Source organism: Miscanthus floridulus, chromosome 10 (assembly GCF_019320115.1).
Source record: "Miscanthus floridulus cultivar M001 chromosome 10, ASM1932011v1, whole genome shotgun sequence".
Classification (NCBI taxonomy): Eukaryota; Viridiplantae; Streptophyta; class Magnoliopsida; order Poales; family Poaceae; genus Miscanthus; species Miscanthus floridulus.
In genome coordinates, this window is record NC_089589.1 from 30,172,220 (window position 1) to 30,185,537 (window position 13,318).

The 13,318-nt window shown below is 43.6% G+C and overlaps 1 protein-coding gene across 2 annotated transcripts; it reads right to left on the minus strand.

Annotated features, from left to right (window-relative positions):
• Window positions 1–269: 269 nt before the first annotated feature.
• On the minus strand, window positions 270–5,545 carry LOC136486443 (F-box/WD-40 repeat-containing protein At3g52030-like). Of its 2 annotated transcripts, XM_066483336.1 has the most exons (9): window positions 5,252–5,545; window positions 4,266–4,451; window positions 4,018–4,072; window positions 3,514–3,612; window positions 3,057–3,160; window positions 2,736–2,825; window positions 2,293–2,435; window positions 1,490–1,574; window positions 279–882 (listed from the first exon to the last, which is right to left on the minus strand). In XM_066483336.1, exons 1-9 carry the CDS (start codon window positions 5,434–5,436, stop codon window positions 510–512), a joined length of 1,320 nt encoding a protein of 439 aa, XP_066339433.1. In that variant the 5' UTR covers window positions 5,437–5,545; the 3' UTR covers window positions 279–509. The 2 variants fall into 2 exon arrangements, with proteins under 2 accessions (XP_066339434.1, XP_066339433.1); XM_066483337.1 differs by lacking the exon at window positions 2,736–2,825 and having other exon boundaries at window positions 270–882.
• Between the last annotated feature and the right edge of the window lie 7,773 nt (window positions 5,546–13,318).

Genomic DNA, 13,318 nt, shown 5'->3' on the forward strand with positions numbered 1-13,318 from the left:
TCGATCTATATTAATCTCGAAGTAAATGTGCAGCACATTTTGAAAAAAAAATCATAACTTGTACATATAAACTCAAATACAATTACAATTTATACACAAATTTTGATCTTGATGAGTCTACGCCTTGATAGTTTTATCAATGTTTTCCTTTAATAAAGTACTAATCCTGTTGCCGTCAATAATCAATGTATGGACAAGTTCAGGTTCGGACTACAATGGCTTGAATATGTTGCTTAAGACAAATTCAGTTATCAGCATGCATTAGCTTACCAGGTTACTTTACCAGCCGTAAGCTGAGTACAAAAGTTTTTTTTTTCTCATACAGCCATGTATTAAAAAAAACGAGTACAAACGTTTTTTAACTGCTATCTTATCTTAAGAGAAAGAGTACAAGTGTACAACGACCTATGTTTCAGGCTATTCTTATAAATGCAGGTGACACACCACACCAGTACAGGGTTACAAACAGTGGGCTACCAGATAACTAGATTACCGACAACTGCCCCTTTTCACGAGCTTTTCGGGCGAAACTTCCAAACCCGGATGTAGTTTTCGCCATGCGTGGTCACAATCTTCTTCATACCAACCGACAGGCTGGTAATCTGAGGGCGCAAGCGTCTCGGGATGCTGTCAACCTGTGCATCAGGGTCAATCCTGCGAACAGGTTTCTTCTCTATTTGCTGCCTAGATCTAGATGCGGCTTCTGCTGGGCGATCAGCGTCCACGACAAGACATCGAATGGTTTCACCGGTTCTTTGGCACATAACACGAAGCACGCCGTCGATGCCTCCAACTACCAGCGTTGCCGTGTCACCAGGCAAATGACATGTGCTGTAGATGACGTTTGGACTGACTCTTTTTTCCCAGAGAGGCCTCAAAGTCCTGAGCAAGAACAACTGGGAATTAATGAACAGCTATGATGAAACTACAGTAATATTTTGCTTGACTCTGCACTGGCAGTTCAGCAAATGGATGTGTTGCAAACGTTCTTGTTGGCAGCATTTGTACTCTAAAAGTAACTTTTTCCCAAACATTTGTTAGATTGATAAGAAAAAACAAACCATCATTTACAATGAGCAACTTGCTAACATGAATGGTTGTCCAATAGAAGTTCAATACAAATAGTAGTTAGGTAATGGAAAAACTCTATCAGTCAAGTAAACTCAACAAAACATATAATTGAACTGTAATTCTGTAAAGTAATATGACCTTTTATAATACTTCAAAGTACTATCACTCACAGGGGAATTAAATCCTTTCTATCAAAAGCTGCAACAAAAATTTAATCTATAATTACTGGCAACTGTTTATCCAATTATGCAAACTTCAAAGTGAGAGGGAATTGTAATTCAATTGGACAAACAGATATGTAATTCGTTTCTTTTGGGATGACTGCAGAAACAATGCTGAAATGTCCATGGTTCATTGATATTTGATACAGCCTTATATATTGGCAAACTGACAACCAATGAGTATCATTGTTACTAACCTTAAGTCCCAGCAATGAGCATAACCAGCCGATGACCCAGCAAATATCATGTGTGAATTTGTGCAGAAAGATAGGGATCTTATTGCTGAAATAATGAAAAAGAAAACCAAAACTTAGTTGTTGAATTCACAACATTATGTTACCATGAGTTTTGATTAGTTACACTTCAAAATATCCAATGAATGATAACCAACTGCCACTAAAAAAATTGATCTACCAAACCAAGATTAGATGATCTGTATTTTTAGACAATTAAAAATTAAAATAACATAAGTAAGAGAATACAGATTAGGCATATATACAACATCACTACTTAATAAATGAAAGAACATTTATATAGGCACACAGCAGTTCTCAAAAGTAAAAATACCGTCACTGTTTCTTTGGTTTGACATTTGGGACACAAGCAATGTTGTATAGGAAAGCCAAGAGAAAAATGGTATATGTTAAATTGTTGAGCTTTGAAATAATATATTCTTTTGACATCTAACCATAAATATATCTTTTACCTCTTAACAAATTGCATATTGTGATTAAAATTTTGATGTCCTATAAACGGCCAGCAATCAGAAAAGTTCTGCTGTTACCTTGAAATGAAACAAGGGAATGAGACAAGCATCATAGGAATTTGTTTTAAGTTAACAAGTAACATCTACGGGATCAGGGCTATGGCTAGAAGGAACACCTTAAATGGTGTTACAAAAGTTCCATATTATTTGGGTGTGGAAAATTCTAGGCCTTAGTCATTGCTCATCCTTAAGAGTCATCAACTAATAACCATGCTTACGTAGTTGAATGCTTACCCAATGGTGCATAAGCTGATTTCAGAACACCTAACTTCTGCCCTGAGGTTTGATCTGCGATAGCTACAGTTCCAAATGTCGAACCACCAACAATCAGCTGGTCATCTGTTAATGCCAAGCATGTCACAGGAGAGGAATGAAGCCTGTAGTACAAATATTAAACAGGCATCAATTCCACGACACAGTAATATACAAAACAGAACTATACATTAACTTCGAGATACAAAATTTCTTTATGTAGAAATATTAATAATTTCTTTGTTTTCACTACTCTTACAATTACAGCTATTTGATTATTCTCAACTTTAATGGTGTGGAAAATAAAGTTCGCACAAGTTTTAAAATTACTCAAATCTACATATTTGCAATACTGCCAGCTGAATGAACTGAAGCTTGTTCTCATGAAACATAAATGCTAACAGTTTAAAAGGAATAACACTTGCCGATAAATGCTTGAGCAACTCCTGCTGTACATATCATATACAAAGGCTCGACCATCCTCACAACCAATTACAACCTCTGGATCAGCATAACTACACCAGGAAATGACATGAGGTACATAAATGCTAATTAAAAAATAAAAACATCATTTTCTAGGCTAATCAAATAAAGGTGGGATTTGCTAAAGCTTATGCATGACTCCTCCAGTGCAACTGGATACTTTCAAGCACAACTTCAAAAAATTGGTAATAGGTGGCTAGCAGCTAACACCCAATCTTGTAATTAATCTGAAAAAGTGAAACAAATCAAACAAGTCTCCTCACCTCATGCATAACCCATGATTGAATGAGGCTCCACCAGATTGAAATATGCTTCTTGGTTCACTGCGTCTCCATATGCAAATCTGGGAGCTAGTTAAACCTACAATCTTCACAGAGCATTCAAAACAAATTTGTAGTAGGTAAATAAGGAGTTAACACTTTATTAGAAAAGACATGATATGGCTGAAAATTTTAAAACAAAGCTACTTCAATAAAAACATCAGTGTTCAGTACATCTTCCATTCACAAAATAAAAGTCTGGATGGTATGCTACAACAAATGGAAATACAAACTCACCCAGTTTACATGTTATACTATTTGTTCTTTTGGAAGAACAGATGAAGATTGCGACATATAAATAGGTGATGCACAGGTAACGTTGGGTCTTGCAATCAAACACAAAGACCACAGCATGTGATACCCAAATAACAGAAACTGGAAGCACACCAACAGTGATTACCTTATTTTCATCAAAATCGAAGTCGACTAATGTTTTAGAATTTGGCACATTGTATTCATTCATAAATTTGCAGCTTTCAGCAGACCAAAGTCGGAGAATCTGGCAAAAAATCATGTATATATATTCTTAAAACTATGAACCATTGGTGATGAGAAAAAGATTAGGGACTGAGAGAAGAAAATGATCAATTGAAGTCATAGTCAATTATCGAAACTTTGATTGATCAATAGGGCAAGCCAACTATGCCATCCACAATAGCATAATCATGTTATGTGTAGTTATGGTATTGTCTGGTAGAGCCATATTTTACACCATTACTTCAAAAAGAATTTTCTAGGCATCCTACATGTAGACATTTCTAAATATAGATGGGTTGTTGCAATGTCTACAGTGTCTAGCTCAATAATAATAATTAAACAATAACTGTAATTTACTTACCATAACTCCAAATTAAATTTGATACTCATGTTGATGAAAACTATTAAGAACATGATATGTACCCACCTTATCTCCAACTCCAGTTAAAATTGAACCAGCCTTCATACGGCACAAGGTAGCCCTGAAATAAAAAATAAGAAACTGAAAGAAAACAAATATAAATATTGAGCCACTACTCATATGATGTACAGTACATCAGAAATATAGTGTGATTTGTCATAGTAGAGAATATAAAGACATGATGTTTGATGACCTAATGAATGGGAACCCCTGTCATTTTACACAATTATATGAGGTATAACATGAGTGTTTACCGTATTGGGTGCCCAATCCACTGAAAAGCTTCAGCAGGTCCTCTAGAGAAAGAGGATGCATGCTCATCCATGGCAAGCATCTCAAAGTAACTTTTTACAGAAACGTTAGAGCTTGAACCTCTTGCTGATGGATTCCTTTTGTAATACAGATCCCTCATGAGATGAGCTGTTTCAATTATCCTATTCCTATAAAACCATGGAGAAAAACATACTGCAAATGTTAATCAACACAGATACATAGCCTCAGAGTTTTGCGAACACTCATGCAACAATCGAAACAGGAGAAATGCATGAAACAGAAAAGGTCAAACAAAAAACATGGTCTATAATACTCTATCGCAAAAAATTATGGTATAAAAATTGGTACCAAGAATCAGAAATAGCATCCTTATTAATACATAACACAAGTTAACCTCCTCAAGGTATCATGGTTCAGATCAGGATCTGAAATAAACGGTGAGACCAAAACACATCTCGGAGAGCCACAAGCCTATGGCTACACCAACTTTGTAGCACAAGAGACCTAATATAATGGTTCAGGTGTGTTCTATTGCAGCAAATAGGTTACATCATAATAGCACATAAAACACAGATAGAAAGTAGTCCAGCGTGGTGAGTAGCAAATAATTCCAATAAAATAAAATAACAAATCTTTGTCTATCATGAGTAGCAAATAATCACACTAAAATAACAAACCTCCGTCTATGATGAGTAGCAAATAATTCCACTAAAATTACCCAGCTTCCTGGTGAAAATGGTACCCCTTTTACCATCAAAATTAGTCTTTTTCCCACTCCAAAGAAGATAGAACTGGAGTAGAACAGAAACCCCCGAATGAATTCACTAACAGCAGGCACACAGATTTACAGTCAAAATTATGAATGAACTCGAAACAAGATGTCGTATAACGAAGGGACCTGATTGCAGCAACCAGGCCGACCACTGAAGGGAAAGGAAAAGGGAAAGGGGGAGGAGGAGGAGCTCACCATGAGCCGCACACGGCGGAGCAGCGAGCGAGGTCGAAGTGGTTGTCCAGCCGGGAGAAGACGGACCGGAGGGCGTCGTCGTTCAGCGACTGCGCCGTCGACTCAGAGCCAGTAGCCGCGCCGACGCCTCTGCGGCGCTTGGGGACCGCGCTCCCGCTCCGGCCCCGACTGCCGCTCGCCTCCATGGCTGGTGTACTGCGGCGCTTGGGGACCGCGCTCCCGCTCTGTATCTCTTTCCAGCCGGTTGGAGACCGGATCAGAGAGGACTTGTGGACAGGACAGCCGGTGGCTGGAGCCGCCGCTTTGAGCAGTTCAGCTTCAGCTGTTTTATATTGGGCCCTTGCTGGGTTTGGTAGACTCTCGTCACGCATTGAATATTAAATATAGATTAATTATAAAATTAAATGTATAGATTAAAATTAATTTATAAGACGAATTTATTAAACATAATTAATTTATGATTTAACAATGTTGTGCTATAGTAATATGTGTTATTGATGGATTAATTACGCTTAATAAATTCGTGTTGCGGATTACTGACGGATTCTGTAATTTATTTTTTTTATTAGTATCCGAACATCACATACAACACCACATGTAACATCCGATGTGACACCTCTTAACTTTAACCCCTGCATCCAAACACCCTTTCAAAAGGAAAAATAAAGAAGGTTTCTCCTCCGAGTAACTCCTAGAGCTTTGTAAAAAAAAACACACACACTAGGTAAACCAATAATTTTTAGTAAGTTAATAAAATATAAGTAGCAACTTTAATTTATCCTACTCTCTAGTTGTTTTATGTACTAACTTATAGTAAAAAAACAAAAAAAGAGGATCCCACAACTTTCTTTTTACATCAACCCACCTATTTGCGTGTCATCGCCATCCCTAGATTGCCCTGTCGCTAGCCCATGAAGCCAGGAGTGGCCGCCCCTAACCACCCACCGTCGGCCTTCATGTGACTAAAAACGAACCACGGCTGACCAGGCGACCCCCGGCCACTATCAGCCAGCCCTAGCCAGGCCAATGACATCCTCGACTTGGCCAATGCTAGTTGTGCCCGATCATTGGTGGCTATCTGTCCACATATCAAACTACAAATCATCAAACAACAAACTATTTCATATGCAAAGCAAATTGCAGTAGAAACTGAGAGCTTCATAGACCAAAACATGTATACATGTGTCGGTGTTTCGTGGACCGACCAGTAAATTTAGCGCTGTGTTGCTCTGAGAGTCGATGGTAGCACTTGAGACATGGGGAAATTATACTAGTTCAGGATAGAGCCCTACGTCCAGTCTCAGAGGGGTTCGAGTTCGTGTTCCTCGGTTCAAATGCCCTAAAGGCTTACAACAGGGGCGCTCGTAAGCGTGGATGCGGGAGTCAGAGGATTCAAGATAGCAGAAATTCTATCCTCCCGAGAGTCCTATGTAGAATGAAGGCCCGACTCCCCTTATATACTCTTTGGGGGCCAGGTGATAGTCGAGAGGGAAAGGTGCTCCCGACCTGAGTGGTCGAGAGCCCGAGGGGAGGGTGGTTGGCTAGCTTGGTCTGTGGGCCCTCTACGTCCTGTTCCTGCTTCTGTTGCACATTCGAGTATCGTCATGTGTTCTTGCTCCCCACATTAAGGTATGGTGTGCCATAGCGACACATGTGAAACGTGGGTCCATAGTGCGTGCATCGTGGCCTTCGTCCTGGCACCCGCCATCCCGTGTGAGGCGTTGTGGCACCAGCGCGTGAACAGAGCAGCCGTCCAATGCTGATCGTCGGCCTCTCCAGTCGTGGTGATGCCTCTCCCGGCCACATGCGATCGGGTCGGGGGTCCTCTGGCCTAACTGGTTCTGAGGAGACTAGCTCCTAGTTATGAGACTAAAAGCCCTAGTTTAGTTTTGGATAATTGATAAAACTTATTTGGACTAACCCTATGCTCTAAGTGTGGATGTGAGATAGGTTGGTCCAACCCAAGTGATGGAGCTAAGTGGCACTTGTCGATGTTTTACCACCGATAGCCTGCCACGGGGGTACCCGGGGCAGTATGTTCGGGCTTCGACGTGTGCCGAACTCGATGGTTAACGCAAGACACAGTCGATTTATCCTGGTTCAGGCCCTCGATCGTAGATCGAGTAATAACCTTACGTCCAGTCGGCCTTAGCCTTTGCGTTGGATTGATTGTCAAGAGTTGTGTTATACAATGGTCGTCCTATCTTAGGAGCCCTGCCCTCCTTTATATAGTTAGGAGGCCAGAGTCCTAGTCGGTTTATAATGAGGCTTCCTAGTAGGATTACTTAATAGTTATACTACTAAGATTACATGGGAAGAATCCTAGTTGGACTAGATCTTCTCTCTCTCTTGTGGGGTATCCTATGGGTCCCGCATCGACAAGCCCCCGAGCACTTCATGGTTGAGCTCTGAAAGTCTCGCTCTGCTCCTTCGAAGTCTTGTTGGGTAGGAACAAAATGTCATCCGAGTGCTTTCTGGAGTGAAACCTTGTAGCGCTTCTTGGGATCTTTGAGTCGCGAGTGCTTTTTTGAAGAAAAAATACATCTATCTGGTTGTAGCCCCCGAGCCTCTTGCTATTTGGAACAAGGAGCTGGAGGATCTTGTCTTGAAGTTGCTCTGATTGTTCGTTGAAGTTTTATTAAAAGAACTCGAATATGGATCGTTCCGGGTTCTTTTGTCGTAATGTCTTGAAGTGGTGAGTGTAGCCCCCGAGCCTCTTGCTATTTGGAACAAAAAGTTGGAGGGTCTTGATCCTTTATGTTGTTTGAAAATTTGTGTTCTGAAGTAGTCCCCGAGACTTGGATTATTTCGTTATCCGAGTAGTTTCGCGGCATGCAGCTTCTGAGCTTATGTCCGGGTTCTTTTGTTTCAGGAAGAACTCAGATGCGAGGTCTTGGCGTATTCTTTGATAGTCTGCTGTTGCCAGATGTAGTTGTATGGTGGTGGTTGAGCGTAAATGCCTTTTGTTCACGGGTTGTACTATGCTGGTATATTCTTCCGAATATGCCCGTCTTCGAGTACTTTTTCTTCTCGCCTGAGTCATCTATTATTGAGTCCTATCTTTTCACTGTGTCCTTTGTTGGGCGTATTTCGTTGGTACTCCTGGTCCATGTGCGCCGATCCTTTGGCCTATAAATACTGTCCCGGAGTGCTTGCTTTCATCCATTGGACATTCTGTTGAAACCTTCTTGGCTGTGAACATGGTAGTTTGTGAAGTAGAGCAGCCCCGGGCGTATTTTGTAGTTCCTGTATGTCTTGTCATAGCTGGAGGAAGTCTTGTGATAGGGATTAGAGGTAGGCTAATCCCGCGACAGCATTGTGCCAGGATGTACGTGGTGGTAGTTGGAGGAAGTCTTATGATGTGGGCTTCGTTCCTTCATCCGGCAGTTCTGGGTTGATCCTCGTCGCCTGTCTTAAGACCGTCCGGTGCAGATCAACACCATATCCAGCATCACATCGGTCTTGGTAGACAGATGCCCGCCGGCCTTCTCTGCTCCATGTTGCCTTGCCGTGCTGCCGATTTCCGCCTTGGATGCACTGCGTTTGTCCTTTGAAGAAAACAGTGTAGCTAATGGCGGTCTGTCCTTCCGAGTAGCAATTTGGGACACGTAGTCGTTCCAGAGCCTAGTCGTGTCCATGTTCCTCTTTGCTACTTTGCTTTTCGTGATGCCGAGTTCGTTGGGTCTTGTAGGGTTTGTAATCTTCTATTTTTGAAGTCGATTGTAATGTAACGAATCTTGTCTTCTGAGTTGTCTTTGACTCTTCTGTTGTGATCCCTGTCATTCATGAGACTACCGAGTTCTTTCTTATATAACCGGGTTCCTTTGTTACTTGTGAGGTAGCCCTTTCTTTCTTCTTGGTTCAACGAGTTGTTCCTGTGGTCATCTGATAACCCTGCTGTGTTGCTGCGGATAAGTCTGATATCTACCCGTTGGTTCGTACCGTTGTGTGGATTCGTGCCCTCCATCGTTTTAGCTGCGTCGGTAAATGGACCGTTGCTTTCCCACGATGTGCTTTAACGGGCCTTATGGGCCGTTTGTATTACTGAGAAATCTATTTAAAGACCTTTTATCTTCTTTCCCTTGTCACCCAGCTCTTTCCTTTAAACCCTAGTTCTCAGAAAACCGCCGCCGTCATTGTCGTTATCGCCCGAGCACCTTCATTCTAGCTTCATCCTCCTTAGCGCCTTTGTTGCTTCCGCCAATTCATGGGAAAGAAGAAGACCGCAAGCAAATCTCAGGCGACCTTTGTGGACGAGGAGTCGTCGCTTGTCTTTGATTGAAAACCAGGAGTTCGTGGCCATGAGGGCAGCTCAGAAGGTTTGGCCGGCTCCAACAACCAGCGAAGACCAGCTGCGCGAGCTCGTTAGTGATGGCTTGATCCAGGACAAAGTCATCGCTGAATGGAGAGTTCCGAGCGAGCATCGGGTTCCGGCCCTGGGTCCTGGTGAGATTGTCCTTTTTGTCTCTTTTGTTCGCGCTGGTCTCTGTCTTCCTGCTTCCGTCTTCCTTCATCAGTTTCTTGGGTATTTCGGGGTTAGTTTGAACCATCTAACCCCCATGCCCGTTCTCCATCTTTCTGTTTTTGTCCATCTTTGTGAAGCCTTCCTTGGGATTCTCCTTCTCTATCTCTTTTTCGTTTTTTCTTTCGCCTGAAACCTCAACCCCGCCGCGAGGAAACCAGTGTTCTTGGCGGTTGCGGGATTCAGTTTCACCAGGGTCTCAAAATCAAGTTTTTTGATTATGACCTGGTCGATTCTGTCAAGGATTGGCGCGCCGAGTGGTTTTACGCTGCCAATTTGATCCCTTCTCTTGTTGTCCACTCCGGATCCGGTCCTGTGGCAAACGACCGGTGGGACAAAAAGCTTGAGTCTCCTGCTGAGATTCAAGCGATCCAACCTCTCCTTGATAGGATTAGTACGCTGAAACAGCAAGGATTGACCGGCTTTGGTATTGTCTCAAGTTTTCTTCGTCGTCGGGTTCAGCCCTTGAAAGAGCGGGGACATCTCGGCTTTGAGTATTCTGGGCCGAGGATTCTTCACGCATGGTCCCAGCTCTTGAGCTGACCGGTGAGGAGGTACTCGAGCGTCTCCAGAAAATGCTGAAAGGAGGTGAGCGTCATTCCTCCTGCCGTCCCTGAGTACTCGGCCAACAACCCGCCCCCAGCTGTGAGTTGTCTATCCTCCTTTTTCTTTTTACTTGAGTTCTTTATGTACTCTTTCTGCGTCCGTTCTTGCTTAGTTTTTCCTTGTCTTGGTGTTTTGTCTTTTTTCGTAGGTGCTTGGGCGGAACTTTGCTGATCCGATCCGCCTTGATGTTCTCCCTGCTGTGGCGGAGGCTGGGGATCATCTAGCCGGTACTTCTGTAATTAGTAAGTCTCAAACTTTTACAGCCCTTCCTGGGGTATCTTTTAGATTTGATGATGTATATGAAGAGTATGTTCCTCGTCTAGTCCCTCGCGGTCCTCGCAGTGTCCCGAAGAGGGGGCGAATGGACGGGTCTTCATCTGGCTTGCCTGTCTCCAAGAAGCCTCGCAAACCAAGTACTCCTTCAGGTACTCTAGTTGTTGCTAGCATGCTCTTAGGTGAGCACATTTAGTAATCTTTGTTCTTTTATTTCATGTTTTTCTCTTGACTCGAGTACTTTTCATCTCTTTTTCAGCGGGTGCTCTGGTTTCGCTGGCTGAGGAAGAAGAGGACGATGAAGTTCCCCTTATCATGCGGCGGTGAGTTGTTTTTCATATTCTTGTCGCATTGAATTTTTCCTCTTTGTTTTTAATCTTAGTCTTGAACTTTTTTGAAGTAATCGGAGGTCGGGTGTGAGTTCTTCCGATGCTCTCGCGCCGACTTCTTCCGAAGCTCCGGGGTCGAGTTCTTTGGTTTCCTCTGCCCCGAGCTGTACTGCTCCTCTGGTGCGGAGTTCTTCCATGGCTCCAGCTCCGGCTTCTTCCGTGGCTCCGTTGTCGGCTGTCCCGCTCCCGTTGCTGGGTGACAGGGACGTCTTCGCCGTCGTGGTTCCCCCTGCGAGGCCTTCTCTTGGCTTCGCAAAGAAAAAAGTAGTCGGGTGAGTAGATTCTTGCTTCATCTTTTTGGCTTTTATCTTTCTTCCTCTGGCTCTTATTGGTGCTTCCTTTTATCACTTTTTAGTGCTTCGTCTTCTCTAATTTCTCCATCGACTTCTTCTCTGCTTCCCACTGCGCCAACGAGTTCTGAGCCTCGAGACTCATAACATTCTGTTGATGAAGTCGCGGCGGGGGCTTCAGAGCTACCTGGCGGAGTTGCGGGCTTGGTTGCTCCGGAGGTAACTGTGGCCGTTGCGCCGGGTTCTTCTGGGGATTTGGCTCCGGCTTCCCTGGAGGTTGCTCTGGTCGCTCCTGCTTCGCCCCAGCCGGCTTCTCTTTCCCCTTCTTTTGCCTCCGGCGGCCCTTCCCTGTCCGATGACGTGGTGCAACAGTTCGATGCCACTCATCGGTTATCGGAGCTGACCGCAGCCTGGGGGAGCTTGTCGACCCTCGCGACTTCTTTTGGTGAAAAGCTCCAGGTAAATTTTACTGCCACTTTTCTTTTGCATGCTTGTTTTTCTTCTATCCTTACGCCCTGTTTCTCTTTGCCTCTTCCCGCTCAGTCTTTTTCTCGTGATCATTCTGGCTTCTTTTTCTCATCTGAAAATGAGAGGAAGTTGTCTTCGGAGGTGGACGCTCTGAAAGCCGATCTTGACCTTCTCCGGGCCGAGTTGGAGACGGAGCGTCAATTGCACCAAAAGGAGGAGAAAGCCCTTCGCGCCCGGGGTAGTGGAAACGGAGAAACAGAGAGATGCTTGCGGTGGAGTCCGCGAAGAATGAAAGCAAAGGTGCCGCGGGTTCTGCCTGTTTTTTCTTGTACTTTGACTTCTTTTTCCGCTGACTTGTTCTTTGGTGTTCTGTTCTAGCTCTCTGAGTTGAGAAACAAAAGCTCTCGGAGAGTATTGATGAAATGAAAGCCCTTGTCTGTTCTAGTCATAATAGAGCTGAGGAGGTAAATACTCACGCTGAGGAAGAACTCGCCCTTGCTAGGCTGATTAGGCGTGGAGCTGACAGAGATCTTGTGCAGGCCCAAAAAACCATTGAAGGCCTGTCTGGGAAGCTGGCGACGGCTACCGAGAATTGGAATGCCTTGTGGAAATCTTTTCGTTCGGTAGCCGACGTCCTCTAGACTTCGGCGGATGACGGGCAATCTTGGGCGCAGTTCATTCCCCGAATTCCGACTCGTTTCCAAGAGTTCGCGAAGAGGTGTGCCCAAGTATGTACCAAAAATGTGCTGGCCCAGGTCCGGGTCCTTGCTCCGGAGGCACCTCTCTTCAAGATAGCGGAAGAAGCTGAAAGCCAAGAATATCTTGACGCCGTTGAAAAGATGGAGCCTGAGGTCGAAGATCTAGCCAGTAGGATTGTAGATGGTCTAAATATTGACATTTCCCCTTCTGATGACAACGCCTGACTCGATTGAGCATCTCCTTGTAATATTACACTCCTTTTTAAATGAAGATTCTTTATTCTTGTTGATGTACTCTTTGCTTGGGTGCGGTTGAAGTTATTTGACTTGTTGAGTACCTTGTTTTGTTCCCGTCTCTGCTCCGCAAAACAACTCTGTGTGTCATTCTTACGAGGCCCCTCGATTTGTCGAATACTTTTCTTTTATTCTTCCTTTGTGATTCGTCGAGTGCTTTGTCCGTGTTATGACTTTGTTAGATGTAGATCTTTGCGTTAGCAACCTTTTGCCCGCACTATGTAAAACGACTCGGCATAGAATGTAGCTTCGATAAACTTCGGCATCCGAGTGCTTTCTTGAGTGGTGCTTGTGCTTTTTTGAAGAAAAAGTACATCCATCCGGTTGTAGCCCCCGAGCCTCTTGTTCTTCGGAACGAAGTGCTGGAGGGTCTTTTGAAGTTAGACTTCGGTCGACTTGGCCAATTTGCTTTTTGTTTCGGGTGTTTAGCTTTTAGCTACCCTCATCGGCGAGCTCAAGCTTCTTTTCAGCTATTTTGCTTTCGGCCGGGATGCTCAGGCATGTTTTCAGCCATTTTGCTTTTTTGT